Raw genomic sequence first — 16,878 nt, forward strand, 5'->3', positions numbered from 1 at the left:
TTCTTGAGTTGGGGGATCATAGTGAGGACGAAGTTAAAAAATGGGAGAAGTGGATCCATCCTGAGGTAAGTTGAGACAAGCGCGGCAATTGGGGTGAATAGGTAAATGTTCCAGATCAAGATATTGCAACCGAGGAGGAATACTTTCTCGATGGTGGTTGATACCATGTCTGGACACAGGCTAGGATCTATTAAGAAAGTCAAATTTATTTTAATGTTTTCTAAAGTTAAATACGAACCGATCTAGTTCAGTTTTATTGCATTAAATTAGTGGCATATGTAAATACAAAAGCGCTCTTGAAAATAAGGTTACCCTTTTGAAATGCAAATACATACCAAATTCTGGCATTCCAAATTCCAAAAAATGGCAGGCAGTGGTGGCCGAGTGGTCATCACACTGTGCTTCAAGCCGAATGGAGGTTCTGGGTTCAATTCCCAGTACTGGCAGAGAGTTTTTTCCCTTGTGGTTTTCCTCTCTGACTTGTTGAGCAGGTCTGTGCGGTGTCCATTGCACTACGGGCACCATAGTTAGGAACCTGTGACCATCTATTTCTCACTTATGTGAGGTTTGGTTCACTTGTAATTCAAATGTAATGGCTAAAATTGGGAATCAATAAAGACGACCTTTTTTTTTCTAAACTTAGCAAATTATAATGCATCCAGGCTAACTTGACAAGTTCTGGAATCTGAATTTAAACATGGGATTAATACGTAGTAGACCTTTGATAACATCGTGTATTACAAACTAAATGATATTCCCTAGTGAATATCTTGATTACACAAATGGTTATGTAAATCATTCGAAAAAGAGAAAACTTAGCAACACTCTTAAAAATAATATTACCCTACTTATTAAAAGTTAATTATATATGTAGTACTAAGAATTTAATTACTCTTCAGAAGTACTTTTCAATTGTGTAACATTATTTTTAAATGTGATTTCTCACTTTCTCAAACCTATTTTACCTTTTCTTGGTTCTTCTTCATGCCGGAAGATCTCATTAAACATGAAAACGGCTTCGCTCTTATACACCAGCATCCACAACGTGTAGAAAACTAGGCCACAAAAGCAGACGATAGCCAGCAAGCCCCACGACCACATTTTTACGTCCCCCATCGGATTTCGCAAAAGAGGAAAACAGAGATACATTGCGACATTAAAGAAGAACACGGCCGCGGCGAAGAGAAAGGCAGGGAAAACTGAGACGGCAAGATCGAAAGAGCGCTTCACTTTTGATACATGAATTCCATTTCCTTTAGTCCGACAGAATTCGAAGGGAAGTTTATACAGGAGCGGGAAATGGTCAAAGTATATATTTTGTAGGGTTAGCAAAAGTTTGACGTACGTGGTTAACATTTTCGGGAATAATTTATGAAATTTTTAAAAATATGCTAGTCATGTGTTGATTCTCAATTTTGACCAAATTTGACCAAAACAATTGAAAACAAATTTGCAGTAATGCGAAGTTGTTTACTCAGATTATAAGCCTCAAAGAAAATGAGTCTCTGTAGAGATGTTGTTCAAATTTAAAGATTATGATTCTCAATTTTTACAAAATTTGACCAAAACAATGGAAAACAAACCTCACATAAGCGAGAAATTGTTTACTTGGATTATAAGCCTCAAACAAAAGAAGCTAGGCTATGAAGAGAAATGTTGTTTAAATTTAAGGCGATTAATTACTGGATAGCTAACAAATCTTTTAAGATCAAATTTCTTAAACCAAACCATTTCCGTGCGTAGTTCATTATGAATTGATGTCATATAAATAAATATTTTTCAACCATTCATCCAAGAAAAACAATTCGTAAGACTAATTTACCTGGATGTTTACGATGAACCTAGAAAATTACATGTTTATCTTTGATCAAGGAAATTGCTCTGGTTTAAAGAAAATATTGTGTCCAGAGAATTAAACATAAAAGCTAAGCCGACGTCCTCCCAAATCAGTGAAACTCGGTGATAGGCTGTTGTATTTTTTAGCTGCACACCTAAAAATAATATGTTGGATTCTATAGTATTGAATGCATCGAGATAATCGAGATCGGTTTACGGCATCATACTTATGACTTCGAGGGGAGGATCCTCTTAACTTAGCCACCACACCCTTCACACCCAGGGGGTGTGGTCGGAGGAAAATGAGATTTTAGTGGAAATTTTAGTTATTTATCGGCTCTCCCCATACATTTATGTATTTACATATGTACGTCCATCTGCAGTTAACTTGTGGATGTAAGCCACCCACCAAAAGCCACCTTCTTTAAGCCACCGTAGAAAATAAGCCACTTCTAGGAAAAGCTACAAATATCATAATCATCTTCATTAATAAGCTGGAAATTGAATATTGAAATTCTTGAGGGACTCGATGGAGTAACCCACGCCAATTTCTAAAATATATGTATGTTGTACGCTGCCAAAAGTTGGTATTAAGTACCTCAGACCTCGGAGCACATAAATTGACCTAGATTTTCAAAAATTTTCAACCGCAACTAAAATTTGGTGTGAAAGCGTGCACTACAAGAAATCTAGTATGTCTGACAGGTACTGGTTTCTCGGTATTAAACTTACTACCGCTTGGTGTCAAAATTATCTCCGTCCAAATCAAATCAAACTTATACCATATTGGTATAAATTTGATACCAATATGGTATAAATTTGATACCAATGTGGCAAAACTTTAATACCGAGCTATTATTACTGCACGATATTATCTACTTAAAACAGGATTTGAGAAAAATTGGAATAATCGAAGACCAGTTTTTGAACCGATTTTATATTCATTATTATGTATATCACTGATATAAAAGTATTTATGTCCGTATAATCGATTGACTGGCGATGTTATTGAGGTTATGTAACATTTGTATATCACAAACACGTATTTAATTAATTTTGTAATCGTTATCTATACAATCAGTTTATCACCATCAAAGTTGGTATGTTTGGTAAAATCAGCATCGCAGTAAAAGTGTTCAGTATGGACTTGACTTCGTAAACAGAGAATCATTCTGTTCTCAAATTCTTGTTGCCTAAAAATAAATGGAGTTTTCAAAAAAGTCGAAAATCGTCGGGCTGGTTGCTGTTTTAATGGCAACCTTTAGTCCAGCCAGCCAGGGTGCAACCATTTCATTCAACCGTACCAACGATCGTAATGGACACCTTGGAGTAGTTGAACCAACGCCGGCTATCTGTTTTTTTCGTAAGATTGAATCCATCATTACGTTATTGTGGATATTCATTCCGAGTTCACGTTGCAACATAATATTGGAACAAGGCCCCAAAAAATGGGAAATCTTAGTGAGTCAGCGCAATCACAGTTAATAAATAAAATTAGATTGAATAATTCTTTCATCACCGCTCTCGGCATCATTTTTCCGGAAAGCATTAATTAATCATTTAGAAAAATTGCCCTCCCCCTCAGGGTCTGGAGATTTCATCAGAATAGGAATTAATAGGATATCCAAATTTATATATAGAAATTGTAGATTTTCAACTCTTTCTAAATTTAAAATTCGCAGTTCACAATTATATTTCATATCGATCAATTTAGCCAACTTCTCGTTCAATAGTGAAAACGTCATCTTGTAATCTCCATTAATTTCATGAATGCAAGAGTTCATGCGTATGCAAAACTAAATTTACAGTGGACCCAGTAAAAATTATCCCGAGAGCGGTGATGCAAAAGTTATTCAATCTAATTTTATTTATTAACTGTGATTGCGTTGACTCACTAAGATTTCCCATTTTTTGAGGCCTTGTTTATTTAAAACTTGTAATTGGTTGTCAAAGACATTATTTTTACTGCACAACCGCCGTTATTATCGGCACCCTGAATAGTTTTATTAAATTTTTGATTTTCAAACTTGAATAACGCCGTTATTTCTCAACCGATTTAGGTCCTTTTGCGCTTAAAATGTCCGGAATGACTTTGACTAAAATATTTGCAATAAGCGAGCATGCTGGGATACACCACTTATGAATCATAAAAATAAATATATTTTCAGGGGCAAATTTTTGCACATTTTGGCACATAACTTGGGTAAAAATCAAAAATTCGCCAAGTCGACTAGCACATCTTTTCTAAATTGCCTAACAATGATCTGTGCAAAATTTCATCAAAATCGGTTGAGAAATGGCCGAGAAATCGACTTATGTCACTTTTTTGTGTTGGGTAAATGCATACTTAGCAAATTTATTCGTTGTCAGGTATTTGCCTCACTAAGAAAAAGAGATTTGAGAATTAAATATGAGGCTTGCAATTGCACAAGTTCGCCAGCGTATTTGTAAACGGATTTTTTTTGCGTATGTGGAACTTTTTGCTAACATTACTAACGATGCAAATTTGTAATGAATACCCCCATTGATTAAATTCTGCATATTTTAATACTTGTGATAATCGTTAAGATACAATTATTTATTTTTACAAGAGGAAACTGCAGTATTCGTAACGTTAGAAATAACCAACTGCACCCAAGAACCATGCCCTCTTAATGTGGAGAATAGCTACAAGATCGCAATAACTTTCAAGCCCGGTAGCAAATAAATTAGTGCATTTATGTACATTAAATTTTGACTTCATGATATGTAGGTAACAAAAAAATTGTCATTAAATCTAATTTTCTTTTGTCAGCTTATCACACAAACAATATGGTTTACTACCTAATGTTTTTCGAACTTGGTGGAACATATTCGTACATTTTCCCAAATACATATCTGAGGGATTCCTTCCTACCTGGTAACCGGTACATAGTGACTCGACAGGATGCTATTCCTGTAGAATTTGGAGGGGTAATTTTTCGGCAATCTTAAAAATCTATCGCGTTTGCACACTCTTAAAAATAATGTTTCGCTTTGGAAAAGTTAATGAACTTTAAATTCTAAACTAATAAGTAAATACATGCACTAAATCCAACATTCCGTAAACCTGATAATGAGTAAAGGTTATCCTGGATTAAGTTTAGGTATTTAATTTACGAAGCATTCAATTCAGACTGTATTTACCGGTCAAAAGGATACAATTATTTTTAAGAGTGGGGAATAACTTATTTTCATTAATTTTATTTCTTTATTTATAGAAATTTGGTGTCTTGCGGGTAACCTTGTTAGATGCGAGTGGTAGATATCATATTAGTCGATGCGTAGATGTTCAAATTACATCTTAAGAGACCTCGTGGCATTACTGGAAAAAACTTTAGCTGACAATAATTTTCATGGTAAATTTATTTTACGAGACACACTCCATACAACAAAATTGCTGCAATTTGAGAAGTTTCATTAAATGTGACAAATTTCGCAAATTTCGTAATAAGTATGCCATAACTAACTTTATGTGAGACTACGGATAGGATACATGGTATTTCGGTTATTTCAGATACAATATCCTAGTTTCGTGATAAAATAAATGTTTATAACCTCTTCAAAGGGAGATGCGAAATTAAGGTAATGCCAAAATATTATTAACTTATTGCCAAAAAATAAATTAATTCAAAATTGAGGCGGTCAAAAGCGGTTGTCACAACATGTTTTTTTTCTTGGCTTTGATAATGCATGGGTTATTAACACACATTGTCAACATTTTCTCGGATGCATGTCTTGCAATCAGAAGTTGAATATCAGTTATTAAGTAGCGTCAGCTACTTATTGTGATCACTTTGTCCGTCTGTCTGTCTGTCCGTCCGTAAGCAGGATATCTTTAGAATGGCTCAACATAATCAATTTAACGCTCCCACCTTTTCATTTACACTGATTAAATCAAAATTACGACACTATATGTATGTACACAATAATGATGAAATTGTTGATTCTGCTGATGAAACCTCCATGGGGTATAGACGTTGAACAGGTCTCAACAATTCACCATACGATGTCTTGACTCTTGCGGTCCGAGAATATCCATCTCTTCCAGGGATGAGGTCCACCACTTTTGCCATAGGCCAATCTTGACGTTTAACGCCATCCGATCCTACTAAAACAACGTCTCCAATTTTCAAATCCGACGTCTTCTCGGACCCTCGTTGGACTAGAAGTGCCAAATATTCTTTCCTGAATCGTGACCGCAGTTCTTCTCTTATTTTTCTTAAGAACTTCAACCTCTTGTTCAGTCCCTCGATGTTGACTTGTTCCATTTCTGGTGAAACATCATTCTTGTTTTCGAGTAAAAACATTGAAGGGGTCAATGCTTTGAGATCTTGTGGGTCTTCGGTCACTACTGTCAGAGGACGATTGTTGAGTACGTTCTCTACATGTATGATGCAGGTCATCAGTTCTTCGTAATTTAGTCGTGATTGTCCTAACATCCTTTTCAAGATTCCTTTCATCAATCCAATCAACTTCTCCCACCAGCCTCCCCACCAAGCAGCTGTCGGAGGATTGAATTTCCATACGATTCGTCTTTCTCGAACTTTTTCTTCTATTTCATCCCAATTGATGGATGAAAACAGGTTGACGAAAGACGCCCACGAAATTGCGCCCATTATCACTGTACACGACCGCAGGAGTTCCTCTTCGGTCAATAAAACGATGAAATGCCATGAGGAAAGCTTCGGTACTCAACGATTTCACCAACTCCAAGTGTACACAACGGTATACGGCACAAGTGAAGAGTACGGTCCATATTTTCGTTCCTCCTTTGAGAAATAGTGGTCCCGCCAAGTCTACTCCAACAATTTCAAACGCCACAGATGTCCGAACTCGGTCTTCTGGCAGCGGGGCTTCAGGAGTTTTTACGTGTTGTGCACTAAATCTTCTGCACCTTACACAACTGGTAATCACTTGACGAACAGCTTTCCGTCCTCGAATGATCCAATATTTTTCGCGAAGTTGACCCATGACATATTGAGTTCCTCCGTGTCCACTCTTGAAATGAATGTAGCGAATCAGAAGACGAACGAATGGGTGTTTTTCCGGCAATAATATTGGTGTCTTGAAATTGACCATGTCTGTTCTCATGAGTAATTTAGTTTGAACTCTAGCAATTCCGTCACCAGTATCCCAAACGACACGTAGATTCGCGATTGTTTTCTCGCCACGCTTGAAACTTTCACTTTGTACAAGACTTAACAATTTCTTTTCTGAATGTTCTAATTCACCTACAGTGAGTGGTCCATTTGAATTACTTGTTTTCCTCGTCTTCTCCACAAATCTCAAGATCCACGCCATGAGGTTGACAATTTTGTTGAATGACAAAATTTTCTTGCAATACCACGGGACGTCTGCAGATGAAGTCAACAGGTTTACGGTTAGGCTCTTCAACTTCTCTGACATGACCTCTTCTTCATTCGTGATAAATTTTTCAACTGGCCATGATTTTTCATCCGGTTTCAACCAGTGTGGACCCTCCCACCATCGCGAATCTCGTAACTGGGCAGGGCTGCATCCACGAGAAGGTAGATCGGCTGGGTTGAGTGTCCCCGGGATGTGACGCCACTCTTCTTCCTTGCTCAGGGTCAAGATCTCGCGTACACGATTTCCCACAAACTTTCCCCAGATGTCATCTCTCCTTATCCATGCTAGTGCTGTAGATGAATCTGACCTGAAAAATGTTTTCTCCTCCTCCATTGACAAGACTTTCTTCACCACCTTTGTCAATCTTGCTCCGATGGTGCACGCTAGGAGTTCCAACCTCGGAATGGATACTTGTTTAATGGGGGCAACTCTTGACCGTGCTTGAAGAAGATGAAGGTCGACTTCTCCATCATTATCCACTCTTAAAAATACAGCAGCAGCATACGACGACTTGCTAGCGTCCACAAATGTATGTATTTGCTTATTTCCTTCTCCGTCTCCAAAAGCGTTTCTTTTTATCCATATTTCTTGGAATGAGGGCACCTCACTAATCCACACAGTAAATTTGGTAATTAGATTTTCATCTAAATTTTCATCCCAAGAAATTTTGTTCCTCCACGCTTCTTGCAGAATAATTTTTGGGACGATTAGCGCGGGACACAGATATCCTAATGGGTCAATAAATTTCTGTGCACACGACAAGACTTCTCTTTTTGTAAATTGTTGTTGTGCACATTCTTCCACTTGATATCCTAAAGTGTCATCTGCCTTGTTGCACTTCATCCCCAATACTGAAGTGATAGAGTTGTCCTGATGACTCCACTCCCACATACGTAAATCCATCTTGGCGTCCTCCATAATTTTTGTAGCAGCAGACTTGAAGTGCTCCAACTCACTCTCAGAAGAAACGGTACTGACACAGTTGTCCACGTACAGGGATTTCCACAATTGTTCAGCCACGTCTTTCTCCACTGTTTTTACGGACTTCAAGTGATGTTCGATCACAGCTCCCAGAAGGTACGGACTGCAGTTTACCCCGAAAACGACACGAAGATGACGAAAGATTTTCAGTTTCTTTTTACTCCAGTCCTCCCACCATAGAAAACGAAGGTAGTTTGTATCTTCCGGTGTCACTTTGATTTGAAGAAATGCTTTTCGGATGTCCGACGTCACTCCAATTTGTCCACGTCGAAACCGTAACAGCACGTCCGGAATCTGCTCCAACAAATTCGGACCTTTTTCTAAACTCTCGTTGAGCGATGGTGTACGTCTCGTCTTGCAACTCGCATCAAATACGGGACGAATTGGTGTTGTAATGCTTTCTGGTTTGATCACTGCACGGTGTGGCAAGTAGTGTGAGAAGACTTCGTCATCATCTTCAATTTCTTCAATAATGCCTTCTTTCCGCCACGACTCAAACACCTCGTCGTACTTGTCGTAGTATCCGGACTGAATAATCTTCTCAGTCGCAGAAACAAGTCTTCTTTCTGCAATATTTTTATTGCACGGTATATTTGGACGTCCATCCATCCACGGAAGAGATACACAGTAACGCCCGTCTTCTTCACGACAAACTGACTGCAAAAAATGCTCCTTCACTTCCTTGTCTCGATCCTTCTTGTTGAGATGTTCAGCGGGGTCAGTAATTCCGATGACATCAAGATCCCACAGCTTCGACTCATCCATTGACGCCAAAAACAGTGAGGTAACCGTCATACCAATGTTATCTTTTGGTACCTTTCCTCCCAATGACCATCCAAATGTAGACTGGAACGCAGTGAGTCCGCTCTTTAACTGTACCACTCTTCCGGTCATCAATTTTCCATAGTAGTCGCTGCCTATCAGGATCTCAATTTCTGGACTGTCGGAAGTGAAATCAGTCAAATGTACGCCTTGATTTGCTAACTCTTTGATCCATGGTCCACTCGGAACGCGTGCGATGAGACCACAGATATCATCGCGATCCAACACCTCCAGTGATTCTCGATGATGACCATTTAAACTTTCTATCTGAATGCGGTATTTATTGTGTTCTATTCCCTTCCAAATGACTCGAACAAGCTCTGTTTGTAGCAGTACATCATTACGACACAGTTGATTTGACATCGCAGCTTGTGGTGGTACTACTTCCGGTCTTGTCCTTGGGATCGATAGTCCAGGACACATCACTGTTGGGTGTTTTTCTTGACAGACTTGACATCTCATTGGATTTCGACACTTATTTGCATTATGTCCAACTTTCAGACAAGAAAAACAGCATTTCATTTCCTGCAACTTTTGTCTCTTGACATCGTAGGACAACGTCTTCGCTCGGAAACAGTCTTGACTGGGATGGGGCTTTTTGCAAAATGCACATTCTGTCTTTTGTCCAGAAAAGAGTCCTGCAGAAGTTGCATAATTGTCACCACCACCATCTTCTCTTGATCGTATCTTCTTGTCCTTGGTCATGCCAAATCCGGAACGTGCCAACGAAATCCTCTCCTCATTGCGCACTTCCTGTCGTAGGAACTCCATGAGAGATGTGAGTGAAGTGGTTCCAGCATCAGCTCTGCTCGGAATTTCGCTTCTCTGTCATACACGTAGTAATTCTTCGGGTAGACTCGACTCCACAATTGGAAACAGCATGGCAGCACACTTGTCGGTGGTCACTCCAAGCGAATCCAAAGCTCGAAGATGTGACTCCAACTTGTCATACATCTTCATGATGTCGCATTTGTCCTTGCTGCAGACATTAGAGATCACCATCTTCAGTAGTTCCCGTACATACACCTCCACCAGTAGATGATCCCGTCCGAATCTTTCTTTCAACGCTTGCACCGCTTTGTGGTAATTGGCAGCAGTCATTGGATAACTGTCAATCAGCTCCTTAGCTCTGGATCCCACCATCATGCTCTGGGCGAGGTATTGAAACTTGTCCGAAGTCTCCAAATCCTCATCAAGGTGGATCTTCTCAAATTGTGACCACCAAGACAACCACTCGATGAGATCACCTCCAAATTTTTTCAGCTCCAACTTTGGCAGTCGATACGTCTTCTTATCCCTGGTGGATGTAGACTCCAGACTCCGAACATTGGCTGAAGAAGGGCTGGCTGACCGGTCTTTCTTCGATAGAAATCTACGTAATGCGTACCTCATAGTCACCAGCTTCTTATTGTATTCCTCACATGATAATGTCTCTTCATTTAATTCTTCTTCTGTCGCATTTGAATCTAATAATGCATCCATAGTCACATTGTCAAAATGCGTCATCTTTTCAGCATAACCTTCCAGACGGTTAAGTTGGACCTCAAGGACCTCTTCATCAGGGTCTTCCTTGGCCAACTCCTCCTTCATTTCATTCACTAACGTCGTGAATACGCGTCGCAATGGTCCTCTTGCTCTCCTGGGGCGATCCATGGCTCCTATACTTGACAAGTCTCCAACCGCACGGAAAAATCACGTCGAGGTCACCAAATTTCGAAAGACGACTAAATCTACCCGATCTAGACTCTGACTCGTAAATACACGAAAACTTGTCTCAAGGAAAAGTCAGATACACTCCCAGAACTTTTATTGACCACGCAAAAACAGTATCAGTATCACAAAGTCTGATATTTCTGACAAGAGCTCACAATTTTCACAATTATCAAAAACGGTATCGAGTTATTTCTAGTCTATCATTTTTACATGTAACGCCATAGAAATGTCTGCCAATTATTTTGCAATTAAAATTATCTATGTGTACATTTACGTCATAATTTAACAATGTGCTTAAAAAACTCGAAAATATGCACATAAAAAATATAGCAATTTCAATATGTAGCAATCTTCTAGTGTATTTACATTTAATTTTCCAGACCTTCCTAATTTTTAACACTTTTATCAACGAATTATTCAATATTTTATTTTAATCTTCACCTAATGACCAATAATGCTACATTAGTTATTTAGAGATTTCAGAGGTAATTTTTTGGCTTGAAAAATGGGGCAAACTGGATTTGCTTGCTAGTCGTTTACATGAAAATTTAATTTTGACAAAACTTTAACTTCCGAATAAAGAAAAAGATTTTTACATAAAAAACCTCGCAATATGTATCAAAATATTTATATTTAGATAAAGGCTCAAATATGTTGGAAAATATGTGCATGTACGCAAAAAACCTCAAAATATGTATGAAAATATGTATATGTACAAAAATCCTAAAATATGTAAAATATGGAAAACTATGTTTGAATTTTTGAGATCACGCTTCGATGGGATATCAGTATACGAAGTTTTAGTACGATCTGATTTGATATGAAAAAGTTAGAAATACATACATATCCGCCCTCTGTTCATAAAGTACCAAATTATTTAACATTTTTTTAAACGAAGACTTTGTAGCGTCAAAAATTAACTTCACTTTGACAATTTAAAACTTGCTCTTATGTATCTCTTTAAAATCCACGAAATTGATGCCATTTTAGAAATGTGCATTTAAGAACATTTCACTGGAAATGCATGCCACTACAAATCATCTTCCTAAATACCTATGTCATCCTAAGGTTCTCTCTGTGATGATGTCCACCAGCCAGGAAGACCACTTTGCAAGCGACTTCTTATCCCCCATTTCCCAAGGGCTGCTCAATTGTGCCCCCAACTTAGAGAAATTTGAATTAAAGGGGAATTTTTACCCGGATTTGACACCCTGTCGCAAACTTGAAGAGTTTAAGTTCGCCTATCAAGGTGCGGAATATTCCAATCAAGTTTTGGATATTCACGAGTTGACCAGGATGTTAGAAAATTGTCGTGATTCGTTGAAAAAGTTGACCTTTGGGGATCATGGGCGTCTTCGGGATGGTCCGTTTAAGGTAAAGTTAGAAACTTGACTTTTATTCGTGGGTAGTTAATTATTATAATCGCACCATATTTTTTAAAGTTAGAAACTATATTTCTTTCGTGTTTGCGATAAAAATGTTCGCCTGCACGAAATTACTGCAAAAAATGGGTTTTGCGTGTATAATTTGCAAACAGCAAAAATTCCTAAAATTTGCAGTTCTGTAAGAAATAAGCGCCGTCTAGCGGACAATCCCTATGATTTAATTGTGCAGCGCAGAGGGCCTCTAGATGGCGCATATTTCCTGCATTTCTTACACCTTCAGCGCAGTAAGGATGGAGCTTGTCCGTGTCAACCGAATATTTGTCATATATTTGTCAATTTGACCCGTCCAATTTGTCACGATTCCAATTTGTCTGACATTTATGACAAATATGACGGACAAATATGTGTTACCTTGTAACTTACAAGGAGACCACTGTTTTTACTTCATTTTTTTGTTTTTTACAGCTTGATTTTCACTTCCCGAATCTCACCCACTTGAAACTGGAAGCTTCCATGGCGTATGAAATTGAGGACTCCCTGAACATCACGAACCTTCCAAAACTGACCCATTTGTGGATCTCTGCTTCCAACAACATTTCAGTAATGATTGAAAACTACCACTCGCGCCACGCCGGGATTACCTCGCTCCACGTGGGGTGCGCGTTTTATCCAGAAAATGAGAACAATGACGGACAAGCTAGCGTCAAATTGGTGAACCTTTTCCCTGCCGTGAACAAATTCAAGTTGAACGTGGCGATTGAATTTATACTGCACGAAGACCCTTTCAACCCTTATAGCCGGCTCCAGTTCGACGTCCAGGCCCAGGATCTTTTGTCTTTGAAGGAAACCTTGCAATCTTTGGCGGGTTGGGGATTGACATGCGGAGGTCACGTGGAAATCAAGCTTAACTGGTTGAGGGGGTATTGTCCACCTGAAGACTTGGACTTAGTCGGGACTTCTGTGTTGCAAGGAGTCTCGGAATGGCGAGGTTTGAAGTACAATTTTAATAACGGTTTTGTATTTCGGAAAGTATGCTAATTTAAATGTTTACATAGGCCTGGAAAATACTGATGTAAAATTTGTTAATAACTGGGTTGGCGGACAATTTGCACTGTTGGACGGGATGCGGGACGCTCTTTTATCGTGCAGGACAATTCGAAGCGTGACTTGTGATGAATTTGAGGTAAATGTTTGTCTGACAAAATAAATATGCAACTGTTATAACTTATTTCTGTTACTAATTCTGCATATTTATGCATGTAGATGAGTGAGAACGATGCGGCCGAATTTTATGCATTTATTGGAGAAAATAATTTGCCAATGAACGTCCCAGATCCTGGTTGGTGGCCTTCGGACTTGGCCTAAAGATTTGGACTGGTTTTATGGACAAGTCACTTCATTGTTTTATGCGTGCATATTTTAGATATTGCCAGACTGCAAGAAATTACTGCATATTGCAGTAGTGGAAAATGCAAGAAATATGCGCCATAATCCATATAATTGTGTGCAACACAGAACCTCAACATGGCGCAGATTTCTTGTACTTTTGCTCACACTGCAGCGCAATGAAAGTGGAAATTTTGCAAGAAATCCAACCCTATTTTTACTTCTTAATATTATGCGTATTTTCAGCTTGATTTAGACTTCCCGAATCTCACCCATTTGGAAATCGATGACTCTATGGCGTATAAAATTGAGGACTCGCTCAACATCAAAAACCTTCCAAAACTGACGCATTTCTCGATCGCTTCTTCTACCAGCATTTTCCAAATGATGGAGAGCTACCATTTGCACCACGTCGGGATAACCTCGCTCCACATGGGTTACACGTTTTATCCCGAAACTGACGACTACGATGGACACGCTGCTGTCAAATTGGTTAACCTTTTCCCTGCCGTGAATGAATTCAAGTTGGACGTGGCGATTGAGTTTGAAGATCATGAAGATTACAGCCCTTATGAGAACTACGAATACGTGGTCCAAGACCAAGATTGTTTACCTTTGCAGGAAACCCTGCAATCCTTGGGTTGTTGGGTGTTGACATGCGGATGACATGTGGAGATCAGGCTTAACTGGCCGTGGACGCCGTGTTCCAGGAAAGAATTGGACTTCGTGGGAACTTCTGTGTTGCAAGGGGTCGCAGAATGGCAAGGTTTGAAGTTAGATAACAAAATTTAAGATTTCAGAAACTGTACTAATTTTAATATTCATAGGGCTGGCGAATACGGGCGTAAAATTTGTTAATACTTTGGTTCCCGGATCGTTCAAACTGTTGGACGGGATGCAGAATGCTCTTCTGTCATGTAGGGCAATTCGCAGCGTGATTTGCGAGGGATTTAAGCTAATTATGTTGACGATGCAATACAATTAATAAATATAACGTTTTTATCTATGTTAATTTGCATATTTATGTATGTACATAGATGAGTGAGGAGAATTCCAGCGAGTTTTATGCATTTATTGGAGAAAATAATTTGCCAATGAGCGTCCCAGATCCTGGTAGGGCACCTTAAAGAGTTGGACTGATTCGGCGGTCTAATTAATTATCGGATACATACATATATTCACTAGTAGTATATATAATTTATCTACAAACTTTTTAAATCATTTGTTCCACTTTAATTGCTTCATGAGAGAGTCTGCATAAATAAGTAATGCGATACATTTTCGAAAAAATTTGGGGACAATAATGTGATATTTAGTGGATTCTTGTGAGTGTTTTTCATGCGAGAAAGTGTATCGTTTTCTATACATGTCGTAAATAAATGTGCATAAATTGAGGCAGCTTGAGATTGTCTTAAGATTTATTCCCTTCTGTACGAAGCCCCCAAACGGAATAATCATTGTTGAACCTTTTTCTATTCATCCATACAATGCACACATATATACGCAGACATTCATCCAGACTTCTATTTTAATGTAACGCTGTTGCTCTCCATCCGGTGAGGGAAGGGTCATCAGGTCATCAGGCAGTAAAAATGGAGAGCCTAATTTTTCTCCCGGCCTCTCGGGCATGGGTTGACAAAGTTGGAGGGATCGGATGAATGCATTTTTGTTGTCAAGCACTTATCGAGCTCGCTCGCAATAAGTAATTTGAAGCATAATGAGACGGCTACAATGTTTACGATGTATGTATGAAATTTTTATACTGGAATTATTTTCACTAACATGAATTTATTCCAAGCCAATAAATAATTGTATTATAAATTCTATTCGGTGGTTAAATTAATTACATATATAAGGGAATAACTATGTACTACTAATCCGGTAGGAAGTTATCAAGTAAATCAATACCAAGGCCTGACAGGAGCAGGTTAATTGATTGGGTGATCTAAAATTGCATGCGAACGAGCCACCATACCGACAGTCCTCAAACTAAACCACAACTAAACAGACTAAAATGACGATTTACTTCTTGTATGATGGCTCTCATGTTGGGGAAAAACAAGCAGATTGGAGTGGGGTCCATCCAACCACAATGTGTATCTAAGTTGGTTTATTGACCGTGGTCAGAAACATTAGTTAAGAATTACTTAAAAATTATTTCGAAAATATTTGTCATGAAGAAATAATGAGAAGTTGAAGGTTATCGTAATTTGGTAACAAGTTTGGTAACATGGTACCTGTACCTGACGTTGAAACTGAGTCTCAACAACCTCACAGAATTTTATACATACAATACATGCCTTGTATGTGTTGTATATAACATTCTAGTGATGGTGGTGATGAGTGATGACGTAATGTTTATGTTCTCAACCAAATCAAAACATCACGTGGCTTGCATTCTTGCTGAACAAAGAGCAATGGTACTCCCTCTGCTTATATTGATATAACTCTATGATCAATACCCATCGGGCTTATATAAGTACGTGACTGCAAGATTTTTGTACATACATATTATTTTCAAGAAAATTACGCATAACTTAAAAAAATAATATTAACAATTTAACTCGACGGAACGTCTCTGTCATAAACACGCAAAATAATCATATGCCCTCAAACTCCACCCTGGGCCCGTTTATCTCTACCCAAATTTTGTTGCAAAACGTAAACAACATACAACTGCCCGATAGACTTGAAATTAAACATTTCAAGGTTGAGTGACCTTACAAAATATATTTCTATTTTATTTTTATCCCCATAACTTCATGACTAATGAAGTCTAGTATCGGAAGCAGACTTGCTAGTTTCTGGCTCGGCGAACCGGTGCGCTCACTTGCTTAACTTAGGTGTGGTGGTTCGCCGCACCAGAAATTAGCAAGTCTGATCGGAAGCGTGTAAGTCAGTCAGGGTGAAACGTGAGAATAATTTGCATAATAAAATTCGCAATTAAAGTCTCATTCATACATCTCGTAATCTCGCCTCGTAAGTTGTGACAAAATATTTACATATATTTCAATTACGATTTTTAAATTTGCATGAATTAAGTACATACATATGTATTTATTCTAAATAGGGGACAGATTACAATTGAATTTTTTAATCCATTAATTTAAATTACTCTTTGTCTGGATGATGCATGCCTTTTGGCGTAGCGTAGGCTGCCACGCACTATGTGCCGAAAAGCTTAAAAAACGCAATTTTTTTTAAAGTCCTAAATCCTCCCGTGAGGGTAGGAAAGCATCAGAATGCGGTCCATTTTGATTTTCGACGGGAGGTGTGGTCAATAGGGAGGTTGTTATGGAATTTTAAAAGTCTTAAAATCCCAGTGGAACTGCACCCATTTTGTTTAGAAATTAACCAGAGTAAGAAT

The 16,878-nt window shown here is 38.4% G+C and overlaps 2 protein-coding genes across 3 annotated transcripts; one reads left to right on the forward strand and one right to left on the reverse strand.

Annotated features, from left to right (window-relative positions):
- The first annotated feature begins 2,983 nt into the window (after positions 1–2,983).
- On the forward strand, positions 2,984–14,906 carry LOC110855379. 2 transcript variants are annotated; one of them, XM_035856073.1, is made up of 10 exons: positions 2,984–3,199; positions 4,428–4,532; positions 4,631–4,788; positions 5,076–5,213; positions 5,372–5,439; positions 11,809–12,114; positions 12,591–13,113; positions 13,181–13,308; positions 13,389–14,277; positions 14,339–14,906. In XM_035856073.1, exons 6-9 carry the CDS (start codon positions 11,821–11,823, stop codon positions 13,488–13,490), a joined length of 1,047 nt encoding a protein of 348 aa, XP_035711966.1. In that variant the 5' UTR covers positions 2,984–3,199; positions 4,428–4,532; positions 4,631–4,788; positions 5,076–5,213; positions 5,372–5,439; positions 11,809–11,820; the 3' UTR covers positions 13,491–14,277; positions 14,339–14,906. The 2 variants fall into 2 exon arrangements, with proteins under 2 accessions (XP_035711966.1, XP_035711967.1); XM_035856074.1 differs by lacking the exons at positions 4,428–4,532; positions 4,631–4,788; positions 5,076–5,213; positions 5,372–5,439.
- On the reverse strand, positions 6,415–10,680 carry LOC110855469. Its single transcript, XM_022103877.1, has 2 exons — positions 9,862–10,680; positions 6,415–9,780 (listed from the first exon to the last, which is right to left on the reverse strand). Exons 1-2 carry the CDS (start codon positions 10,678–10,680, stop codon positions 6,415–6,417), a joined length of 4,185 nt encoding a protein of 1,394 aa, XP_021959569.1.
- Positions 14,907–16,878: the final 1,972 nt, after the last annotated feature.

This window comes from Folsomia candida, unplaced genomic scaffold, assembly GCF_002217175.1.
Source record: "Folsomia candida strain VU population unplaced genomic scaffold, ASM221717v1 Fcan01_Sc012, whole genome shotgun sequence".
Classification (NCBI taxonomy): Eukaryota; Metazoa; Arthropoda; class Collembola; order Entomobryomorpha; family Isotomidae; genus Folsomia; species Folsomia candida.

What these genes read in the sequence shown, in the direction of transcription:
- LOC110855469 (XM_022103877.1), bottom strand. Translation starts at nt 10,680, where the DNA reads ATGGATCGCCCCAGGAGAGCAAGAGGACCATTGCGACGCGTATTCACG. An exon ending in TACCCGAAGAATTACTACGT is followed by an intron (nt 9,781 to 9,861) that starts GTATGACAGAGA and finishes TTCCTACGACAG; the next exon opens with GAAGTGCGCAATGAGGAGAG.
- LOC110855379 (XM_035856073.1), top strand. Translation starts at nt 11,821, where the DNA reads ATGATGTCCACCAGCCAGGAAGACCACTTTGCAAGCGACTTCTTATCC. An exon ending in TTCGGGATGGTCCGTTTAAG is followed by an intron (nt 12,115 to 12,590) that starts GTAAAGTTAGAA and finishes TGTTTTTTACAG; the next exon opens with CTTGATTTTCACTTCCCGAA. An exon ending in TGACTTGTGATGAATTTGAG is followed by an intron (nt 13,309 to 13,388) that starts GTAAATGTTTGT and finishes TTATGCATGTAG; the next exon opens with ATGAGTGAGAACGATGCGGC.